Genomic DNA, 24,608 nt, shown 5'->3' with positions numbered 1-24,608 from the left:
CGCGAATGCCTGAACATTGTGTTGTTACTGTGAGTGCATTTATTTACCTCATTTAAAAGCAATGAATATCGAATCAGCCAAAGAATGGCAAACCGTTCGACGACGACAAAGTGGAGCCGGCATTAAAAATCATATAATACTTCAACTAGTGTCGAGAAGTTACACAATATGCATGTTTGTTTACAGCGACATCTATTAATAAATAAAAATATTTTTTAGCTCAAAGTCAAACTAGCTTGGCGCCATCTGTTGATTGTTGTCAGTACGAGTTTGATGCCTGCTCCACACTGTCGTCGAACAGTTCGCCAAACTTTTGCGGATATACCTTGCTGGTTTTTCTTTGCGGTAAATAAAAGCACTCATACAAACTAAGCAATGGTCGTGCATTCGCGTCGGCCCCAGTCCGATTTGTGTATACGTATACCTAATCCGCCCAAGTTTAACAACAAACGGTAGCGACGACTGTGGAACCGGTATCAAATATTTTTTGGCGTCTGTACACACTATTCTTCTGTCTCCGTCCTGTCTGATAGCCGGCATTATGCCAGCTATAGGCCGAACTCAGACTGATTCCGACTTTAATGTTTTGTACATTGCTTAATTTTTGTCAGAGCTTTTATTTTTGTATCAGGCAATGAAATACCAAAATGTATACCGAAACTGTCAGTTTGGCGAACTGTATCACGAGTATATCTAGTATATATAGATCGCATTATTCCCCTAATACCACAAGTAAATTATTTTGATGCAAATTAACGGCTTACACAAATTATGAATAATATGACAACTAATAAATTTAAAGAAAATCATTACTCCAGCTTAATAGACGTTGATCTGATTTTTTAAAAGTCCAATTTCCTATTATCTGGAATCAGAATTTCAATATGATTTTTCTTTTCTGGTAACACCTCCTGGAAGCTGGCAACATTCTCGCTGTCTCCGTTTCAGCAAGTATGTAAATGTCATTTTTATATTTTAATTTACAAAAAAATACGTATTCTCAAGGCGGAACCTCTATAGTTATTGTTTTCGAGTTTAATTCGCGTTAAATCAAGTCGCGGCCGCTTCGCAATGTGGGTGTTCGGGCGCCATAACCTCGGCGCGGCTTGCGCTCGTATCACGTAACGTCGAATATGTCTCGATGGTGAGAAACGAAATGGTGCTGAGTACAGAGTGGGCGCAGGTTGAAGTTGTCGAGCTGACAAACGATGGCAACGGTCTGGGGTTCAACTTAGTTGGCGGGCGGAGCACTGGCGTCGTGATCAAATACGTTTTGCCTGGAGGGACGGCAGACAAGGATGGCCGGCTGCAGAGCGGAGATCACGTCCTGCAGATTGGTTCGGTGAATTTGCGCGGGTTTACTTCGGAACAGGTCGCGGCAGTGTTACGGCAGGCGGGCCCTGCTGTACGACTTCTCGTGGCCAGGCCTGCGGACCCTGCAGCTACACTACGTGCGCCGATCCCTGGCACCGCACTAGTGCCCACTAAAATCCTCTTAGACCCCGAGTTACTCGACCGACACCTGATCGAAGCTGGCTATGGCGCTGTTTACGATATATCTCAGTGCTACAGTGAATATTTGAATGGTCAAAATGGAGATTCAGATAATGTGGTAGCAGCCGCTGTGAGTATTGTGGGTGACAATCCTCAGCAGATTCCTGATTATCCTTTAGTTGCTGAAAACCTTTCGCCTACAATCACTATAACTGTGCCTGTGGAACTGCCTACACCTCCGGAAGTAGAAATTGTGCATGTTGATTTGAATAAAAATGTTTATGGACTAGGAATAACTGTAGCGGGTTATGTTTGCGAGAAAGAGGAATTGTCTGGAATATTTGTCAAAAGTATTATTGAAGGCAGCAGTGCCGAGCAGAGCGGACAGATTAGAATTAATGATAGAATCATTGAAGTAGACGGTGTGTCACTAGCAGAAAAAAGCAATCCTCAGGCAGTGGAAATTTTACGGAACACTGGCATATCAGTTCACTTAGTATTAGAAAGGTATTTGAGAGGACCGAAATATGAACATCTTCAGTTAGCAATATTTAATGAAGAGAAGCCAGCGTCCCCCACATCGTCAACTACAACCCTGTCCTGGTTCCCAGTGCCTTCCCAAATAGATAATAGTACCACAGAGATTGAGCCTGAACCTGAATCCAACACTACTATAGACTCCAGTTTTCTAGAAGTAGGAGATGTAGAACCAGAGCCTACACAAGAGGAATTAGACAGAAGATTTGATGAGATATTAGCAGTTAATGAAGAGGAAGTTAAAAATAAGTGGGCTACTGAAATAGGAACAGAGAAAGAAATTATTGTTGCTGAAGTAAAGAAACTTGAGGGATTGGGAATAAGTCTTGAAGGCACAGTTGACGTGGAAGGGGGACAAGAGGTTAGGCCTCATCACTATATCAGATCAGTTCTTCCGGATGGTCCAGTTGGACAGCAAGGAACATTATTAGCTGGTGATGAACTATTAGAAGCAAACGAATATCGTTTACACGGTCTGACTCACACAGAAGTTGTGAATATTCTAAAACATCTTCCAAATCGTGTTAGACTAGTCTGTGCTCGGAGCACAGACAGTGGTCCTCGGTCTGTAATAAATCTAGCTCCTGACCGGGAAGGCTTCGAGGCCAGGAAGATTATATCTGGAAGTCTTAACAACCTGACTACACTTGTCAAAGCTCAATCAGATACTTCCATCAACACATCAAGCACTGCCACTTTGACCAACCACTCGGGTCATTCAAGAAAATCTCGTTCATTAGAGTGTGTATCAGGGCTAGCAATGTGGCAGAGTAAAGAAGACATAGTAGAGCTTATCAAAGCCGATCAAGGGCTGGGCTTCTCAATTTTAGACTACCAAGACCCAGTGGACCCCCAAGGGACTGTAATAGTTGTGAGGAGTTTAGTACCAGGAGGAGTTGCAGAGAATAAAGGTGAAATATCACCTGGAGACAGAGTGATGTCAGTGAATGGAGTTAGTATAAAGAATGCCACGTTAGACCAAGCTGTGCAAGCACTAAAGGGGGCCCCCCGCGGCCTTGTGAAAGTGGGAATAGCCCGGCCACTCCCCCCGCATGACTCAAAATCCAAAAGCACCACTACGCTGAACACAAAACTGAGTTAATCTTTAAGTCTACGTGATTGCTAAACTGTACTAGTCAAAGTTTGAAGTCATATCTCTTACGCTTATGTTGAGCTTAAGGTGCGGCACATATCGGGCGTTTAGAACGCGGCGTTTCGCACGCCTATCTCGCCCTCGAGGTGAATTTTGCACGATGTCCTTTAGAGTTTTAATGTGCCTACAGACATATTAACTGGCATTTCTCCCGTGCTATTTGTATATTTGTACAATCTAATCAAAGTGCTTGAATGAATTTGACGTGAATTTGCACGAAAACACTTCACGCGTGTTACGATTCATTTTACAGAACACTCAAGGCGTGTTTTCCTACATTGGTAAAGCATGATAAAAAAGCATTTTGAATGGGGAAAAATTCATTGTCTATTATATATCCTTGTTGTCATATAATATGTCTGTGTGGTTGTTAGAACTTCTTAATTAATAACTCACTCGAAAATGGGCTCAAACTCTATGATACAATAATAAATTTACGCTTTACTAGGTTGGTAATTATATTCGTGGTTAAGATTCACATACCCTTTTGTACTGCACAATGTTTTTAATGCGTATTTATAATGCCTGGGGTTTTTATACTTTTTGAATACTATTAACATACTTTTTCCCCATGACAGTGTGCAATTAATATTCCCATATGTCTTCAGTTGTAAGTTACTTTTTTATAATTTTTAACTAACCCTTTTAACTATTCTGAGATTAATAAAATATAGGAAATATATGCTTTACTAAAAATATTCTAGGCATTATAATTGGCAATTTATTATAGAATTATGAATGTTTCCTGCATAAAAAACGTATTATTCATTCATATGATATCACAAGTATGTAGATACTAACCTAAGGGATCAATTATAAGCATAAATTTATTGTAAATAAAAAAATCCAATCTTAATAGCACAATTGGATTTATGGAAAAATAATATTAAAAATTAGGATTTGTGAAATGAATTGAAGTTTTGCCGCGATTTTTTTACATTTTTTGTATATAATAGGCAGTTTAAATCATTCATTTGCTTCTTATTATTAATAGAAAAAGAGATCTAGGGATATTGTAATTAATATTTAATAAATTGAATATTTTTGTTTACATATTGAACTAAATAATACATGCTAATAGAATATTATTAAATTTTTAAAGTATTAAATTTAAAAAAGGAAAACATGTTTTCCTTCTTGAAATATTTATGTAGATTATACATATATAAATTATAATATAATAAAAAAATAGTCCCAGGGTAAGTCTACTTGACTTTTTCACGGACTATCCTTAGATACTCTGTATTCAGTTAATTATTTTTTAAAGATTTAAGTGCACTAACAAAATATGAGCACATGTGATAGTTGAGTGGTGTGTGTAGATGCTTTTTCTGCCATTTTTGCTAATAATATGTGACAGTCACAAGATGAACCAGCCACCTCATAACATATCTATATGAGGTGGGTTAGGGTTTGCGTGTTATACCACGATAATTTTGCTATATAAAATAGTATACAATTTTGATATGTCTTATTGAAATATACACTTTAAAATCAATATCTTTGCACATTACGAACTTGTCGATTTTTAAAGTATGTATTAGATAAAACGACATGTCAAAATTGAGTATTTTTATTTAAATACCTATATAAATTCGATATACAGGCATTTATCCCTACAATGGCGCAGTCTAACACTGAATTTCACTATAAACTGGTCGATTAAAACAGCCTTTTTTTTAGTATGGCGGGAAAAATGCACAGCTTGTACCTGATGGTTATATTTTAATGTATTTTTAAATTGCTGTATAAAGTTTTACACGAAATATATTTTGCGCCAAAATTATTTTGCTATGTAATGGACATAGCAAGTAAATTTTGGCGCTTATATATTTGTTGAGTATATTGTGTTAGAAACTTATTCATATTGCATTTATTTTGAAATATTTGTTTATTATCTGATCTATTTCTTTTATATTTGTGTATATAATATTTTTTTTTTTACAAATTACTGCAAACCATTCGTTAAATTCAAAATTAATTTCTGAATACAACAATTCAACTTGATAGATGATAATAATTGAAAATAAAAATATTTTGCCTTAGTTAAATTTTTGCATCAATTATGTCAATTTCGAATATATCACATATATATGATAATTTAGCAAAGTAGTGTTATCTCATGATTTTTTAATATAGATTTTAGTATAACATATTTTGATTAAGATATCGTATCAAATCGTACTAGATTTTATTATAGTTCATTGAATGTTTTTATTTCCTTTCGTTATTAAAGACTTTGTATTCTTAGAGTTGAAAATTAATCAGTTTGATATTACTTCTTAAAATTCTCGTTTGAAAATAAATTAGCTGTTATTGGCGCTTAGGACGTCCGCTGCGCGACATATAGGCTGTCTCAGTCACACACCTCGTAACAGATAGAAATGGACCACTCGCCCAATGAACAATGGGTGAGAAACTCCAAAAAGGGTTGTAGGGACTGAGTGATCTTGTCCAGAATAGGAACACCAATTGATATGTTGCTCACTATGTATTCTAATATATATATATATCTTTCTTTTATATTTGTGTATATAAAATTTTTTTTTTTACAAATTAGTGCAAACCATTCGTTAAATTCAAAATTAATTTCTGAATACAACAATTCAACTTGATAGATGATTATATATATATATATATATATATATATATATATATATATATATATATATATATATATATATATGACAAAAATAAGCCTTATGAATTATTATGTTTTTGCAAATAAAATGATCATCTCTGATCTGTCGTCAATAACTAGGGAATAAATTAATTTTCATTACTCATATCATACTAATTACATTAAATTAGTTTGGTGACATTTCGTTTATAATTGCACGTGGAAACGTAAAGTATTTTCGTGTAATCATGCATGGTTGAAACCAGGTGAATTTTTCCGTGACAATAATATCGCAGTGAAATTCAGGTGTGTGAGTGAAACAGGATGAATGCGCGGACGCCTTTACATCAAGCATAGTAGAGTATAGCAGTCATCAAAACTGGAGGGTATAAAACAGAATAACTTTTAAGGTTTTTCATTATTTTTCTTTTTTCATTAGTTACTTTTCGAAAAACATAGCTGAACGTCCACCACCGTGGCGAAATAGCTGGCATAAAGCCGGTTTAAGAAGATTTTTTCAATTAATGTATTTGATATTTGCATCAGAACTATCTTTCCAATTTTGAACGACATTTGTAGACAACAAATGAGATATGAGAGAATATAATGAGACCAACCTTACTATAGTAGCAGGCACTGAATACACAGGAAACTTATACGTATTAAGAATGTTAGCTCAATTTCTTAGTTGGTTTCACCGACCATAAAACATTTCACATTTTAAAACGATGCATTTCTTTGAAAATAACAAGTTTTCACAGTCATCGTACGCTGCGTGACGCGTTGTCGTAGCGTGTTATATTCAATCTATCTCACTCGCACCTGAGAGAGAAGGGCGTGTCGCTCGCTTCTGTAGCATTTCTAAGGACGCGTGACGTCTACGCGTAACGCAGAGGACGTCCAAAGAGTCTTTGTTCTTTATAAATAAAAATGGGATATGTAAAAACTAATTGAGATATTAGAAAGTTAGAATGATTTGTGATTCTCAAATTTTAACAAAAACTAGAATAAACTCAAATAAAAACTAGAATCTCCTCAACGTTATCTGTACAAAAACAGTTCGGTGCCCTTAGTGTTAAAGCACAAGATCGTATCTCATTGCCTTTTAGAGTAAAACCTATCGGTACAAAATCTTGTAGAAACTTATGTCACGTAACACTAGAAGCGTGGGCTATGCCCAGGCGGGAATCGAACGCCTGTTACGCTGCGTTCACACGCTTTGTTTAGATAGTCCCGAAATCATTTAGGTTGAGTGCCACCAGTCAACTTTGACGTTGACTTTTAACCTGAGAGTGGCGTGCTTTAGACAAAATGGCGTACTTTGCGCTATGCCACAGGTTAAAACTAACGTCAAACTTGATTGGTGCAAATCACTTAGTTAAATAATTTAATTATATATTTTTTCTAATATATAATTTTGTAATGTGGGACAATAGATGTTTATAATACAAATATGTATGAAATTATAATCTTTGTCGGTGAAATGATCAGAAATATTCTCTGAAAATTTCTAATTTCTGTCAGCTGAATAAAAAATAATAATTAAAACGTCCTGTGTACCAACGTGAGCTCAAAGACTATATTTTTATAATTACAAATAGCCCGCTGTAAATTAAGTTTTTTGTCCGTACATTTGGTATTAATTATGTAGGTTTATCTGTGGCCATTTATTCGCATAATATGAGATTCTCAATGGCGTTTATATCCGAAATCTTCCGTTCGGCCAGACTGAAATAGTTCATGTTTACATTTCCTTTCAAGTAACGTTTTATGATGCGCGCTGATTGAGAGCATTTATAGACAATGCGCACGAGTAATTTTTTTCTACTGCAACATTAAATAACAAATATTTTAATGGAATTCTTGAAATTTAACATTTAAGGTAAAATGTGTTTTGAATATTTTTTAATCAGTGCTCTCAATGTGTACGCACCATAGTTGTACTATTTTGTAACATAAGCTTGTTCCTACTAACGTAATGAATAGTTTATACTAAGTAACGCTGGTAAGCGCATGCGCACGGAGCCCGTGGCTTATTTTTTGCAAAATATTTCTCACACTAGAGTGCGAGTTAACACAGCGATTGATATACAATTTGGACAGGCAATGATTAGTACAAGTATATACCTATAAGTATCAATAGTACCTTTTTAAAAGGGCTTTAAATGTTTTTGCAAAGCCCCTTTTCCTCTCATCTTGCTCCACCCGAGACAAGGTGACCCCTCACCTTGTTAGACCTTTGGCTCGCCTCGTCCCCCCGGACGAGGCGAGCGAAGGGTCTAACAGCTTTACAGTTGCAATGAACATAAAGCTAAAGATGAAAACAACTAGGCAACATTTGGCGCGTAACATATCACTCTATCTCACGAATTACCATTGACTCGAGTGGTCGCACATAGTCTATCTCACTCATGCAAATTCTAATGAAAAGGAAAGAACGATATGTTGCCTAGTGTATCTGGGGCTTAAAATTAATGAAACTTCAAGTTACACGGACTCTGTTGCTCCCTATTAGCTCTGACCTCTCCGTGCACTAGCGTCTATACTTACAAGAGGTCCTTCATGTTCAAGAGAATCGATGACAGTATCTATAAATTAACAAGTACATTAAAAAAAGTTTAGATTTAATACTAACCAGATTAATACCAAGTACCTACATGTTTTATTGTTTGGCGGCACTGTACTATACGTGTTACGACACCACGACTAGCCTTACACTCGAATGTAAAGACAGATAATATAAAAATATATTAAAAGTATCTCTAGTTTTATTTTATAAGTATAGTCTATTTCTAGGGTGGGCGGAAAAGGAAATGATCCGCTGAGACAAAATATTGTCTCATTACACTCACTCACTCTAAATGTCATGATCGTGACGGTAAAAAGTATAAAGAAAATTATTTTTGCTTTTGGAGTGAAATAGACAATATTTGCGATCCTCATTAATTTTTATTATTAGAGGCATAATTTGACAACATTTAAAAAAGTAAGTATGCTTTTGTATTGTCGTAATTTCATTTGTACGAGTCATTGACACTTGAAAATTGTATGATTGTTGTTTCAGAATGTGGGTCCCTAACATGCCCGTAACCATCGTCAGTGCGATAGCGGCCGGCGCCGGCGCAATCTGCATATTCAAGTAAGATATTTTTAATTATACTGTTGGTATTCCTATCAAATATTATTAAATGCCTTCACCCTTTATCTGTATCTTGATTTTTCGCATATATTCTATTGGCCTCACATAAGAGGTAAAAAATACACGCGTACGCAGCCGCGAGCAAAAGCTTGTATGTTATAACATATAGTGTCGTTATCCCATAACACAAGTTTAGATAGTTTGTATAGAGTCTGAGACTGACTGAGGACAACTCTCAAACTGACTCTATACATTAATACTTTTTCCAGAGACCTGTATGGCGGCACCCCGTACGACAGAGCTGCGCGGGCGCACAACAAGACTATTGTGATCACAGGCGCCAATGATGGCATCGGCAACGCTGCTGCTTGGGACTTCGCCAGAAGAGGCGCTAAGGTAAGCTTTCAGCAAAAAATTTGGTGAAAAAATTTCACCATAAGGAAGGCCTGTGCCCCGGCAGTGGGGGGTATAAATTGCGGTTGATGATGTTTAAACAGTTTCAATAACACGTTAGGCGTGTTTTCTCACTATCAATGTATTATCAGACTATAAGCTACACCACTATCTGATAAAATATTATATTGTAAACTGCTAGTTAAATCTGCATGATTTGATTGGCTACTTAGTCGTTATCAACGCTTGTAAAACACGTTCTATCTGTTCGATATCCTTACATATTATAAAACAAAGTCCACTGACGCGTCTATCTGTCTGTTCGCGATTAGCTAAAAAAACGCAGCACGGACTTTCATGCGGTTTTCACCAATAGATAGCGTGGTCCCTGAGGAAGGTTTAGGTGTATAATTTATTACGTTTTTAATCGAGCGAAACCGGGACCAACGATGAAACAATCTCAGTAGGATATAGGATATTACCTCGGTGGCGCAGTGGTAAAGTGCTTGCCTCTGAACCGAGAGGTCCCGGGTTCGAACCCCGGTCGGGTCATGATGGAAAATGATCTTTTTCTGATTGGTCCGGGTCTTGGATGTTTATCTATATATGTATTTGTTATAAAATATAGTATCATTGAGTTAGTACCCCATATAATAAATTTCGAACTTACTTTGGGGTTTGCTCAATCTGATTTGTCCTTATATATTTATAACCTAATAATTCCCAGGTGTTCATGGCGTGTCGGGATATGGAAAAGTGCGAGGCATCCCGCAAAGAAATCGTGTTGGAGACAGGGAACAAATATGTGTACTGTCGACCTTGCGACCTGGCTTCGTTGGATTCCGTCAGGCAGTTCGTTGAGAGGTTAGTGATTGTGAGTGAGAGTCTTTATTTTTTAATTTATTGACTTAATAAATTAAAAAATAAAGAATTAGCATTAGGATTTTCAAATTTTAATTCTATAACGAAATTATGCAGATTTTTTGTATGCGTGTGAATCGCATATACGCCTGGCGTGTCGCAAGCTCATACACGCTCGGAATTTATGCGTGAACATAATTAATTTTTATACTCATTACACACATGGTATGCTTTATTTTTTATGAATAAGAGGATAAACATTTATACATATACATACATACATTATTATTACGCCTGTTTCCCGTGGGGGTAGGCAGAGACTATTGATAGTTTCTGTATTTTCACTTGTCACCATCCTGACAAATCTACGTATTTTGTCTACATGCTTACGGTATAAAAATTGCCGAAAAACTTATTACTATTATTATTAAAAAATTATTCCAGGTTATATTCCTTGTATCAAATTTCATAACAATCTGTCCAGTACATTTTGCGTGAAAGAGTAACATACATACACACGTCCTCACAAACTTTCGCATTTGTAATATTAGTAGGATGAATACGAAATCATACCTGTATATCTACTTACACCAGGTTCAAAACCGAAGAGCCCCGCATCGACGCCCTGGTGACCAACGCGGCGGTCATGGAGCCCCCGGTGACGGTCACCAGAGACGGGTTCGAGGCCCATTTGGGCATCAATCATTTAGGCCACTTCCTGCTTACCAATCTGCTGCTGGATACTTTGAAGGTAAGTTTTTCAAGTACTTTGAAAGTAAGGTTTTATTTTAAACTAGTAAAATCATAATGTCTCAATCTTCGTGTCACATTTCGTCAAAATCGCCAGCGGCCCGCCCCGGCTTCGCTCGGGTAAAAAATATAATAAATTACACAGCTAAACCCTCCTCAGGAACCACACTATCTATCGGTGAAAACCGCATGAGAATCCGTGCTGTAGTTTTTGAGTTTATCGCGAACAAAAAGACAGACGAAAAAACGAAAAGGTCAGAGGACTTTGTTTTATAATATATAAGGATGGGTAAGGATAAACAAATCTTTTTCTTTATAATATTAGTGAATAATCGATAATATGGTTTAAATTACCAACTTCTGTGTTTATATACTGGCGGCTTCCCTCGGATAAAGTCATAATAAATTATACAGTTAAACCTCCAGGATCATCTATTGACGAAAACCGTACAAAAATCCGTCCAGTAGTTGAGTTTATCGTGGTCACACAAACGTACATCTTTTTATAAAAAAAATCTCTCTCAATTTTCCCCCTAACATTTGTCCCCAGGCCTCGGCCCCCAGTCGGGTAATAGTTGTAACCTGCAGCGGGCACAAAAGCGGGAAACTAAACAAGGACAACCTCAACCTCACGGGCGAGTACTCCGGCTCAGCCGCGTACGCGCAGAGCAAGCTCGCCAACTTGCTGTTCGCTAGCGAATTAGCTAAGAGGACGTTGGGTAAGAACTTGCAGTTCGTGAGAAAATCCTGTAACTAAAATTTGCCTCAGAAATAGTTATATTTCCGGGATGAAAAGTACCCTATGTTATATATACATATATACCCTGTGTCCTTCTCCACACTCCTCCACAGAAAGAAAGAAAGAAAGAAAGAAAGAAAGAAAGAAAGAAAGAAAGAAAGAAAGAAAGAAAGAAAGAAGAGAGAGAGAGAGAGAGAGAGAGAGAGAGAGAGAGAGAGAGAGAGAGAGAGAGAGAGAGAGAGAGAGAGAGAGAGAGAGAGAGAGAGAGAGAGAGAGAGAGAGAAAACATTTATTTGCCAAAAACATGAGTACAAATAGACAAATTGATGTCAAAATGAATTAGACCTACACGTTTTACCGAATATAGGTATGCAAATATAAATAAATAAAGAGGAGCATGCTATCCACTACAAATCCAAAACAAAAAAAGAATTATAATGTACTTATACTAGCCCTAAATTCTATCCGAGTCTATCTCTTTATTTACAAAAGTATAAATTAAAGGCTCCCTTTAATTATCGGTTTAGCCGTGAAAGCGAAACAGACAGACTTTCGCATTTATAATACTAGTATGGATTAAATAAATACTTGAATTGAAACTTCAAAACAAAACCAAATTTTGTTTCAAATTCAAAATTCTTTATTCAATATAGGGGATTATCATCGTATCACTTATTGACGTCATAAAAGCTTAGTTTTCTATTTGTAAGTTTTTTTTATATTGATTAGTAAATTAATAAAATAACCTATATCTATTGGAACAGGTACAGGGGTAGCCGTGGTGGCCGTGGACCCGGGGCTGACCGACACAAACCTGAGCCGGCATCTCCCGATGTCCAAGAGCTGGTCGCGGTACATCATCTACCCCCTATTCTACCCCATCATGAAAACCCCCAAAATCGGGGCTCAGGTCATAGTGCACGCTGCGTTGGACCCCAAACTTCAAAAATGCGTAGGAGATTACTATGTGTAAGTTACAGTTTCTATTAAAAATAAATAAAATCGTTTATTTATAGGAAACACACATAGCTCAAACCATAAAGAACATAAAATACTATTTAAAAAACCGTGCTGCACTCCGGGAGTGCCGACAGAAGTGACAACGTTGTGTATTTTTGACATCTTACGAATTTTCATCGATCAGGGTCACGTGTTCTGACGCGAGTTTATCATTTTTTACCCATCATAAAAAGTGCACAACGCTGCTAAAGAAGTTTACAATAACAGACACACAATGAGTTAATAATAATAATAATAATTCTTTATTGGTCAGACCATAAAATCCATAAATTGTTTGTAGAATTCTTATCAAATCAAATCATTTATTCAGTAATTAGACCTTCACAGGCACTTTTTCTCGTCAGTTTTTATATTTAAGTATAGTAATTTCTCACAAGCTACAAACTACTGGCATTTCGGAACGACCACTATGCTGAGAAGAAATGCCGATAGAAACTCATTTGAACAGTGTTGGTCCCTATCATGCCAGATTGGCTTACCATTATTGTTTCTTACCATGTTTTTTTCTAATAATATATAAAAGTACATAATGTACATAGTCAAAAGGTATATCAAAACAGGTTATGATTGTGATCCGAGTGCTGATTATAATATACATATGTATATATATCGATGTGAACACAATTAACTTACATAAAAATATATGAGAAACGAGATGACCAGTACCCTTTGGCAGCACCCGTTCACGTGTTGACGCATGGGTCAGTCATCTTAGAAGTTAAATACTATATATCTGTGAATACACACATTAAATTTGACGACCTCGGTGGCGCAGTGGTAAAGTGTTTGCCTCTGAACCGAGAGGTCCCGGGTTCTATCCCCGGTCGGATCATGATGAAAAATGATCTTTTTCTGATTGTCCCGGGTCTTGGATGTTTATCTATCTAAGTATTTGTTATAAAATATAGTATCGTTGAGTTAGTATCCCATAAAACAAGTCTAGAACTTACTTTGGGGCTAGCCTAATCTGTGTGATTTGTCCTAATATTGTGTGAGCGTTGAACATTATTGTGTGAGCGTCCTACAAATATGGTGACGTCTCAATGTTACGCTGGACAAAGTCCAGCACTGATTTTCACCTCTTGTGGCGTCACGGACAAAAATCAACATCATTCATTACTTAATACGTTATAACGTTACGCATATATGTTTGTATAATATTATAATTATATTTTATGTTACACACTGAACGCTCGCCTGAAAACCGTGTTATTTAAGTATTATCCTATATCCTTTTTACTAAACAGTGCTACACTCAACCTTGACGTTGGCAAAATCATCGTTTTGGCGAACGGTGGAGCCAAGACACAGGAAAAAAAACGTATATCATAATAACCATTTAATATCGCTATAGCTGTTTATTTATGGCGAACAGACAGACAGACATACGCGGCAGAGGACTTTGTTTTTATAATATACAAGGATCAGTAACTATCCACTCAAATTATTACCTTTAACGTTTCCATCAAATCATTTATTTAGAAATTAGGCTTTTACGTAAAATTTTAAATTATACAGGGTGAATACATTGGCAATATTTTGTCAGTCGAAAGTTGTTCAGTCCATGATTCTGAACAACTTTTAGTATGGGGGTAACTCCGAAATCGCGAAAAAATTCAGCTGTTCTATACAAAATTAAAAACCTAACTTGTGGAAAATGTATGGATCGATACGATTTCAAGGTTGCTTCCATACGAAAAATTGTTCAGTACCGTGGACTGAGCATGTAGATAAAGTAATGACAATGTATAAGAAATGACCATGTATAGTAGTTTTTAAAAAGCTACAAACAAAAAAAAATCTATTTCAGCCAGATGATGAGAGCCGAGCCATCAGAAGAAGCGCAGAACTTCGAGCTGGCCCACTGGCTGTGGAAGGTCAGCGAGAAGTGGACGAGATTAGACCAGCACAGAGCTGAGTTAGCCAAGGCAGCATAGACAACACTAGTTTTTAAAGCGACATAAACAAGGACTGTGAACTATAGACAAGTGGCGAGCGTAGCCACATGAGATAGAAATACAGCACAATACAGCTGTTTTTAGGAAAATACACAACGTTTACTCTATACATCCTTACCCTGGACTTAGTAAAAGCCAGTACGCAAAGATCCGCTCTGTCCCGTTTCTTTTAAGTCTCTTCTTTTATGTAGAAAACACGATGTCTGTAGTTTTCTCTGTCTTCTAGTTTATGAAGCGGCACAGACAAAGGACAGTGTAGTTTAAGACAATGTTTTCTCAAAACAGTGTTTTAGAAATATAGTTAATATTGTTTGTGCAATGGATATTTTGTGATTTTATGATTCAGTGATGCATTTTTTGAAGACGGTGTGCATTTGTAACTGTTAATTAGTTTGTTATTAATAAATTAGTTTCATGTAAAAAAAAAATGTTGTTTTATATTGGACTGGAGTAGTAAGAATGGTAATATCGGTATTACTACTGAGAGTAAGACAACAAAAGGAGTTTTCCTAATAGTTAGTGTGCAGAGAAATTCAATCCATATATCACCTTACCATGTCCAAACTACCTCACCAGTTAGGTCTACCCTTTCAACTTTTTGGTTCCATTATCTTAGAATAAAATCATCATTCATCATTATTGAAGTTATCATCAAAACTCGAAATTATGGTGGTTAGGGGCCTACTCGAGGTGCAGTGTTCCTCAAACTTTTTGGTTTCATGAACGGTTTTTGATTTTCGTTTCATTTATTCTTTCATAATATATACATGTGCAGGAACTATACATGTGATGTAAGGTTAATGAAGCCAATGACAAATCCTGTTGTCACACTGGCCTAAATTATATTATTTTGCCATTTCGTCGTTTGTCACTATGATTATATTATTGCAAAAAGCAACAATTGTTGGGATTTATTTCTAGAAGCACCAAGGATTTCAAAAATGTTCGTTGTTTAAAAATATCTATATTTTGCCGTAATAAGAAGTTATCTTGAATATAATTCAGTTGTTTGGTCTCCATATTATAAGATTCACATAGATCGCATTGAACAAGTTCAAAATAGATGTTTAAAAATTATTTCATTTAGAACTGGCAACCACCGTAAGTTAACTTCATATACAGATAGACTTAAATACTTTAACATTTCCTCTTTGGGAACTCGTCGTAGCTATAGTGATTTAGTATGCTTATATAAAATAGTTAATGCTCTTGTTGACGCTCCCTCATTAGCTTTAACACTAGATATCGGCCACGTAATCCCACGCATAAGCTGTTCGTTCTCGAAGTGTATAAGAATAACACCTCTTATTACAATCCCGTGGTTCGAATGTGCAGAGCTTATAACGATCTGATGCTCAACCACAAATACGTTGACATTTTTGGAGTCACTTTGTTCTCCTTCAAAAACAAAATACGTCACATACTTAATTTTTAAATTGTTATATTTTTAGTCAATATCCTTTCCATTAATACTTACTTAGAAATTATTGTATTTTTATATATTACTCTCTTGTTTTAACTTGTTTGGCAGCTATTATTAAATTGCTTTGCTTTGTTACATACATAGATTTAGTTCGGATACATAGTTATATTTGTTTTTATATTAAAACTTGTTGTATACGCGTGTGTTGAGTTGTTGCCTAGCTATACTATTTAGTTTAGTATACATTGTATCTTTTTGGTGACAATTTGTTATGTGTATCTTAATAAATAAATATAAAAAAAAATTCGACTTTAATAAAATAAAATGTAATAAAAACATCACCCACTTGCCATGCTATTGCATGCACTTGATAACAATAACACCCTACTTCCTAGTAATATTATAAATGCGAAAGTATAAAGATGTGTGTGCGTATGCATGTTTGTTATCATTTCACGCAAAATCTACTGGACCGATTGTTATGAAATTTGGTACACGGGTAGAATATAACCTGGAATATTACATAGGGTATTTTAATATAAAATAAAAGCGGCAAATATAAACATAATTTATTCCCATATAGAAGTATGTAACTCGGGTTTGTCGAATAACAACTCGCGCTGCGTGGTCTGCGAGGTCTCTGGCTGGCCGTGGTCGTGCAGCAGCTGCAGCACGCCAGTGCCTATAGCGGCCGGCACTCCGAGGATGATGGACTCCGATACTCCTTCAATGCAATCCCGTTGGCCGTAGTACGCTGCGTCGAATAGGTGGTCAGCTGTTTTCTCGAACTGGAAAATGGTAAATTATAATGGTGGTTTTTTATTTACTAGATGTTGCCCGGGTCTTCGCTCCCGAGGGAGTTTTGAGATAAAGTATAGCCTATAGCGTCATCTTGGATGATGTATCTTCCTAATGGTGAAAGAAATTCGAAAATTCGGTAGTTTCGGATATTACCCGCCTCAAACATACAAACTCACAAACGCTTTATAATAATAGTATAGATTACACGTATATAGCCACTGAATGAAACAATACAGGCTATTAAAAAAATCTTTAGGCCGACAAACAGCTGTGTTTACAAAATTTTCACTTAAATATAAATCAGACAGCCAAATATAGGTTAACTAATATAAAACAAAGTAGTCATTTGTTTCTTTTTTTTGCATGTTACACGGCTAAATGTATATTATGGTCGATTTGAGGTCTATTCCCACACATCAGGAATAAGGCAGGATCGTGTTGCGTCCTGAATCTAAAAAATATCGATATGAACCGATATTACGCCGTTGCCTTTACGTTGCTCTTTAATTCCTGTGCTTTTTTGTATGTTATTATGTGCAAAATTATTTCATACAAACAAATATTTTTTAGACATTGTGTATGAATTCGAGGACACAATGTCCTGTCTTGTCCTTTTGTTGGCTGGCAACGCTGGGTGTGTATCAACCAATCTTGACTGTATTTGGTGTTGCAATGGCAAAAAAAATGTAGTTCGTCAAAAATCCGTTTTTTTTTTCACTTTCTTGACAGAATGTACAATAATTTCAAGAATGTGTTTTTCGTGGGATATATACGACGTTCGCAAAATGGACACGAAACTTTTCACGAATTTCTGATCAATGAGACGGACACGTCGGATTGATCAGAAATTCGCTATGAAAAGATAATTAAGAAGGATATTTTTATGATAACTCACACTGGCTAAATTAAGCACAGATTCCTTCATCCTGGCGAGACCGTATCTTGTGATGCCCAGCACCTGTGGGAACAATGGACATTTATTAGATACATTTTAAACAGACAACATTTCATTTTTTTGACGACCTCCGTGGCCTAATGCTCATCACGCTGGACTGCTACACTGGAGGTCCCGGGTTCGATCCCCGGTCACGTCAAAATGAAAATGCTCTCTCTCAGATTAACCTGGGTCTTGGATGTTTATCTATTTAAGTATATTTGATAGAATATAGTATCCCATTACACAAGTTTCGAACTTACTTTGGGGCTAAATCAATCTGTTGTCTATATAATATATTTATTTATATAATATATATATCTTTTTCGTTTATTTTTTTTCTCTAGTTCCAAGAATCTCTTATTAATTGCAGTTTGCTATCAATAATGTCGCCATGCTCTTTCACGGTCACGACTATGTAAATAATAATTTCAAATAGACAACACTCAACGGTTCTCACTAAGCACTATGCCGATGAACACAAACATTAACACCACTTTTGAACCGCGAACAAAAATGTTCAATCACAAATTCAAACATGAACAGAGAGAGTACGGCATAGAGAGAGAGAGAGAGAGAGAGAGAGACGCACCTCACCGCGCGCGGTCATCTGCGCGGCGAGGAGCTCCACGTGCCGGCGGTCCACCGCCATCCCGTGCCCCGCCATCACGCCCTGGATCTCGCTGATGATCGTGGACTTGGCCGCCTCGATGCCCAGCGTCTTGTACACCTGCGGGTACACAAACCGGAAGGTCACCTACGTTATATTAATTTGACTTAACACCCGAAGACAAATGCTGTCATCCACCATATTTGCTGTTGTTTTGTACCTTTAAATAATGTTTGATATGATTAAATTACAAAATATTGATTGTTTACCAGAATGCCGCTGATGTTCCATATTCACCGTACTGTGGCATTCACTGGCAGTTTCCGTCATCAGCCAACCGAGTGCTGGAATAATATTCCTCCGCCTATTAGATCGTTATCCAGGAAATCAACTTACAAAAAACAAATTTTTATTTTAGAAAACCAAAAAGCAACTTAATTGTTGCCTGGTGGTGATGTCTGCTCGTTTTGTGTGGCGTGTGACGAGTGACTTGTATTTGTCTGGTGCTATTGTGTTAGTTTCGGTTTAAATTGAATTCGTATTCGTTTAGTCTACCTCCTACTGTCTTCATATTATTAACAATGTTATTATTTTAAATGTGTTAAGTGTGTATAAATTAATTATATAATTACTATGGCGCGACTGTGTTGTATATGCGTGAAACCCCGTATACCCTCTTTGTTGAGCAGAATATGCACTGAGATACTGCCCTTTTATATCGCATCGGCACATTATTGTATAGTTATGTAGAATGTTTCTTGTGTATTTGTATAGTTATTTGTGATACTTAGACAGGATATAACAATTAGGTCCTTCGAGCCGGACATGAACCAGCGACCTATGGATCTATCTCACCTCTAATATATTGTTCGACGTTGTCTTGGTGCCGTTGACGCCATATGTCGCTATAACATCCCGCAGTCCATCCCCTTCCACGCACAATTTATACCTAAAACAACATATTTTTCTTATTACTTCTTCTTAATAAGTCGACTCTATTAGTACCAATACCTCGTCGCAGCTAAAGCTTTGTCCATGGCGTTGCACATGTCTGTGTTTTTGCATTTTTGAAGTGGAAACGTCTTTAGCGTCGATGTGATGGGTGAAAAATGTTAAACTCGCATCAGGACAATTGAAAATTCTTGACGTGATTGAAAATTCCTTTCAAAGTATTGTATGTTTATCTATTCGTATTCGTTATAAAATATAGTATCGTTGAGTTAGTAGCCCATAACACAAGTCTCGAACTTACTTTGGGGTTAACTCAATCTGTGTGATTTGTCCTAATATATTTATTTATTACAAATGTTTCACTACAGTTCACTAATATCTCACTACAGTTCACTACTGCCTCACTATATTTAACTACTAACTATTGGTTCTCCAGTGAAATATACTAGTTAGTACAAAATTGTGAATATTTTTAAAACCACTTAACCGATTTTGAAGCCCCACGAACTTAAAAATTCTATTTACAGATTCTACATACCTTTTACAAATTTCATCAAAATCAGACCAACGGTTCGAAAGTTGCGTTACAAACATACATACATATTGCCCCAAGTCGAATTGTAAACCTCGCTCGCTCGGTCAATTATATAATTTACCGCTGCAGACTGGTACTATCATCACAGGCTATATCCGCCCTAGCCACCTTCGGCGGCCCCTTGACAACCACGTTGGAGGATATTTCGAAGTCAAGTTCAGCCAGCCGCCATGCTAACTTGGCTCAGGAATCACTATGACCAGACCGTCCGTAGTTATAATATACTACTGTACTGTCCAGTACACCAATATTTGCCTAAAATGTCTTCCTAGATTTCACTAATGTCTCCCTAGAGTTCACTATTGTCCGCCATATTTCACTACTAACTACTATAGTTCTCCAGTGTATTATGTAACTTACCGCTGTTGACTGCTGCTATCATCACAGGCGATGACCGCCCTGGACACCTGCGGCAGCCCCTTGACGACTACGGTGGGCAGCGTCCTGGCCAGCTGCTGCAGAGTCATGTTGAACCAGCCGCCATGCTTACTTGGCTCGGGAATCACCTTGATCATCCATGGTGGTACCGTTTGCACGTTACCCGGTTTCAATTTCAGTTTTGACGTGCAAATCCTGTAAAAATCGTATAATATATAAAAAAAAAAACACCTGGCGAAGTGGATCAAATCAAATAAAAATAATTATATGTATATACATGATAAAAAAGGAAACATTTAAAAGTGCTATGTATTCTGCCACAGCGGCGTACAAATATAAAAGAAAAAATACAATTTAACAGGTCAAAAATTAAAAGCGAGTGTTAAGTATTATTTTCATATTGTACCTATATATGTACTGCAAGACAAAGGTCATTCATTTATCACTAAAATAAACTTTTTTGCTTCATGTGAAAAATGCGCATACGCATACTTAAAAATACGCAAGGCATTAAGTAGCCTTTGTAACCCTCCACACCTCCAACTATCTCCACACAAAAAATACATTAATTAATAGCTGCGTTTTGATGTAAAGTAGGACAAACAAACAGACACACTGTGAACTACAATATTAGTGCATTAATGAACTTGTTTCTAGTGAAAAATGACCTTTATAATGCTAAAAGCATTCTCAGTACGCAAAAAGTAAATGGATGGATGTGCTCTGAGCTACAATTTTGCATTAGTACGCTAGGAGTGTTTTATCTGAGCCACAATTTTGCACTAGTACGCTAGGAGTGTTTTATCTGAGCCACAATTTTGCACTAGTACGCTAGGAGTGTTTTATCTGAGCCCTAATTTTGCACTAGTACGCTAGGAGTGTTTTATCTGAGCCACAATTTTGCACTAGTACGCTAGGAGTATTTTATCTGACCCACTATTTTGCACTAGTACGCTGGGAGTGTTTAACTCAGTGAACATGTTCCAAGTTTCTACTTCTTATTTGTCCTCTCTTTCTCTCTCTCTCATCCGAGCATTTTTCCGATTGAATCCCCAGCCGTTGAGCGTTGGCCGTAGCCTAGGGGAGTCTAGTCCTTCATTTTTGATAAATCGAAGCATTAAATTAAGGTGATTTTTTGTTTTGAGATAATTTGCGTGTGACACAGGCTACTTTTTCCCGCGAGCGAAGCCACTTGCAACAGCTAGTCCTAACCAATATTATAAATACGAAAGTAAGTTTGTTTAATAAACAACCTTTTCACACTCTATTTACACGTTTGAAGTGTGGAGAAGGACATGGCTTACCTTTCACCCCGGAAAAATAACTGTTTCCGTGGGAAATTTACGCGGGCTAAGCCGCGGGCAACAGCTAGTAATTTAACAAACAGTAAAACTTACGAGTAGACTATGGAATCCACGTTGACTTCCAAACTCAACAACTTGATTCTATTGGCGTCCAGCCTGATCAACAAGAAGCATTCGTTGGGAAGATATACCTCATCTATGGACGTCGTTATCTGAAACAAAAAATATATTCATTCATAGCGGTGGTGATCGAAAGGCTCGCCAGGCTCGAATCCTACTCGTGCCACATGAGTTTGCATACCAATCTGACACATGTATAGTTTTCATAGATCACCACTTGCTTCCGGCGAAGGAAAACATCGTGAGGAAACCTGCGCTCTGGTGGACAGTTTAGGTCACTAGTGTGTATGCGACTGCCTGCCACTAGATGGCGGTAGGTAGGCGGCAGAATTGAGGCTAATTGTAATTTAAAATTTAACGTGGGAAAAATGCAATTTCTGAATTAATATTTAGACTTTGCTTGACGCAAATAACATGCATAAATAAATAGGCTCCATTAAGTGTTATAAAATCAAGACTTCAATTTTCAATTTGAATTAAGAAAATCAATTGAATTTTTTAAACAACGAAGCTTTATTCAAACAAGATAAAGGAACGACCGGAAATAAATTTCCCAACCACATTCCGTTGCACGAACACACAGCATATTCATTGGAAACTTGTAATAAATTGTAATTTTCAGATTTTCTTTGTTACGGTGGTTAGGTGGTGGGTAGATGGCACTAGACGGCGACTTGAACAAAATCTGACATCAGCAACACTCGAAAAGAAGAAGAATATCGAAACCACAGTGTTTATTAGTACAAATTGAGATGAGGTGGATCGGGTCGGGAGGTTCCCTCTATTGTGGTTGAGCTTCGCGATGGCTGACTCACGCGTCAACTCGTGAACGGGTGCTGCCGGGGGGGATTGGTCAGCTCGATCTTTTTTTTTTTTAATTGTACATATATATATTCCTTTCATCAGCACTTGATCACAATCATAATATGTTTCAGTACCTTTTGACCATGTACTTTATTGTGTACTTACATTGTTATATTATTGATAAAAAATTATACATAAATTTATATTTAAAAAATGTTAAGCCCTTCTGGCATAATAGGGACCGACACTGTTTGAATGAGTTTCTTTCGGCATTTCTTCTCAGCAGTGGTCGTTCCGAAATGCTAGTAGTTTGTAGCTTTGGTATACATCATTTAATATAAGAATATGACGTGAAAAAGTGTCTGTGAAGGCCTAATTTCTGAATAAATGATTTGATTTTGATTTTGAGATAAACTTGATCATTTACATATGTCATGGGTTTTTTTTGGATCAAGCCTTAACGCGTGCATGTTCAAAATTTAAGTGTTTGCGGGTGAACTTCACGACTGTTTGGACGCGGCGTGTAGCGTTTCATTAGTGTCGCACAATTTTTTGAAGAAAGAATCATCTTTTTTTTAATTTAACATTTATAAAATTAACATTGTGCCAGTACTTTACTTATTTATAATATAGGATAATTAAATTGATTAATATTGTGGCACAATTTAATAAAAACTAATGACAGCCCGCGGCGGCGTTCAAAACGCTCGTGAAATTCACTCCTGTCACAGGGACAGGATTTTCGATACTTTGTCGATACCGATACTTTTTACTAATACCAAATTATTGAAATAAATGCGTATTTTGTATCATTAGGATACCACGAGAACTATCAATAACCTCCTAATAATATTAAAGTATTGAAAATAATAGTATTTTGTTTTGACATTCATTACAGACAAACATTTCAATTTTATTTGTTCAATTGTATTTTTCGATCTTAGACATTTTTTATTAGATTTCTGTCTGTCTGTTTGTTCGGGATAATCTTCGGAACGGCTACGGAACTTACTTCTCCCAAAGTTGTCTTCTCGATTCTGCCCTTGACCCTCCTCGCGAACTCCTGGTCCAACGGGTATGTCAGCTCGGCCGTGATGATCGGCGTCGAGATCACTTTCGAAGCGTTTATGATCTCCTTCACTCTCGGCACCCCCTGCGTGATGTTCATGGACGCCACTCCGGCAAAGTGGAAGGTTTTCAGCGTCATCTGCGTGCCCGGCTCGCCTATACTCTGTGATATATGTTAGTTTTGTTTCAATGTACACAAAAACAAATTGACCGTGACTCAAATGTTTTCATTCATTCAGATATTAAGACTTTCACAGGGACATTTTCACGTCATAAATAAATAAATATATTAGGACAAATCACACAGATTGAACTAGCCCCAAAATAAGTTCGAGACTTGTGTTAGGGGATACTAACACAACGATACTATATTTTATAACAAATACATATATAGATAAACATCCAAGACCCGGGCCAAGCAGAAAAAGATCATTTTCCATCATGACCCGACCGGGGATCGAACTCGGGACCTCTCGGTTCAGAGGCAAGCACTTTGTGCCACCGAGGTCGTCAATATTCTAAATTAAATGATATTTACCAAAGCTACAAACTATTAGCATTCCGGAACGACCGCTGCTGAGAAGAAATGCCGAAAGAAACTTATTCAAACAGAGTTGGTCCCTATTATGTCAGAAGGGCTTACCATTTATTAAAAATTATACCCAAACTTTCATCCCAGAAAATTAACTCGGGCAAATTACTTACTATAATATACTTCAAACTACATGTATGCAAAATTTCAAGAAGATTGGTTGAGTAGTTAGAACGTGAAGAGGTAACAAACAAACTTACTTTCGCATTTATAATTGTTAGGATAAAATATATAATTAAAATATCTGTGTATAGTCTGAGTATGTATAGTATGTATAGTATGTATAATATGTATAACAGACATATATTACACGGCCCGCCCCGGCTTCGCTCGGGTAAAATCATAATAAACTATAAACCTGAAC

General features: G+C 36.8%; 3 protein-coding genes across 3 annotated transcripts in view; 2 read left to right on the top strand and 1 right to left on the bottom strand.

Annotated features, from left to right (window-relative positions):
* The first annotated feature begins 843 nt into the window (after positions 1–843).
* On the top strand, positions 844–15,092 carry LOC128676996 (retinol dehydrogenase 13-like). The gene is made up of 8 exons (XM_053757495.2): positions 844–951; positions 8,869–8,943; positions 9,213–9,339; positions 10,064–10,200; positions 10,792–10,948; positions 11,498–11,666; positions 12,451–12,655; positions 14,517–15,092. Exons 2-8 carry the CDS (start codon positions 8,870–8,872, stop codon positions 14,641–14,643), a joined length of 996 nt encoding a protein of 331 aa, XP_053613470.1. The 5' UTR covers positions 844–951; position 8,869; the 3' UTR covers positions 14,644–15,092.
* Positions 1,000–3,275, top strand: LOC128676995 (patj homolog). Its single transcript, XM_053757494.2, has one exon. The coding sequence runs from the start codon at positions 1,142–1,144 to the stop codon at positions 3,131–3,133; it is 1,992 nt and encodes a 663-aa protein (XP_053613469.1). The 5' UTR covers positions 1,000–1,141; the 3' UTR covers positions 3,134–3,275.
* Positions 15,093–16,644: 1,552 nt separating the features above from the next.
* The window catches only part of Polr3A (RNA polymerase III subunit A), a 29,525-nt gene continuing 21,561 nt past the window's right edge, over positions 16,645–24,608 (bottom strand). The window contains exons 23-29 of the mRNA XM_053757710.1: positions 23,597–23,815; positions 21,754–21,872; positions 20,339–20,551; positions 19,288–19,381; positions 18,415–18,552; positions 17,784–17,846; positions 16,645–16,875 (exon numbers count right to left, since the gene is read on the bottom strand). Of these exons, the coding sequence (XP_053613685.1) occupies positions 16,657–16,875; positions 17,784–17,846; positions 18,415–18,552; positions 19,288–19,381; positions 20,339–20,551; positions 21,754–21,872; positions 23,597–23,815 (1,065 nt within the window). The 3' untranslated portion in view covers positions 16,645–16,656. The remainder of the gene's footprint in view (positions 16,876–17,783; positions 17,847–18,414; positions 18,553–19,287; positions 19,382–20,338; positions 20,552–21,753; positions 21,873–23,596; positions 23,816–24,608) is intronic.

The sequence above is a fragment of the Plodia interpunctella genome, chromosome 17 (assembly GCF_027563975.2).
Source record: "Plodia interpunctella isolate USDA-ARS_2022_Savannah chromosome 17, ilPloInte3.2, whole genome shotgun sequence".
Taxonomy (NCBI): Eukaryota; Metazoa; Arthropoda; class Insecta; order Lepidoptera; family Pyralidae; genus Plodia; species Plodia interpunctella.
Note: the sequence above shows the minus strand (reverse complement) of the source record. Positions and strands in the feature narration are given on the sequence as shown.

What these genes read in the sequence shown, in the direction of transcription:
- LOC128676995 (XM_053757494.2), top strand. Translation starts at nt 1,142, where the DNA reads ATGGTGAGAAACGAAATGGTGCTGAGTACAGAGTGGGCGCAGGTTGAA.
- LOC128676996 (XM_053757495.2), top strand. Translation starts at nt 8,870, where the DNA reads ATGTGGGTCCCTAACATGCCCGTAACCATCGTCAGTGCGATAGCGGCC. An exon ending in GTCAGGCAGTTCGTTGAGAG is followed by an intron (nt 10,201 to 10,791) that starts GTTAGTGATTGT and finishes TACTTACACCAG; the next exon opens with GTTCAAAACCGAAGAGCCCC. An exon ending in TGCGTAGGAGATTACTATGT is followed by an intron (nt 12,656 to 14,516) that starts GTAAGTTACAGT and finishes AATCTATTTCAG; the next exon opens with CCAGATGATGAGAGCCGAGC.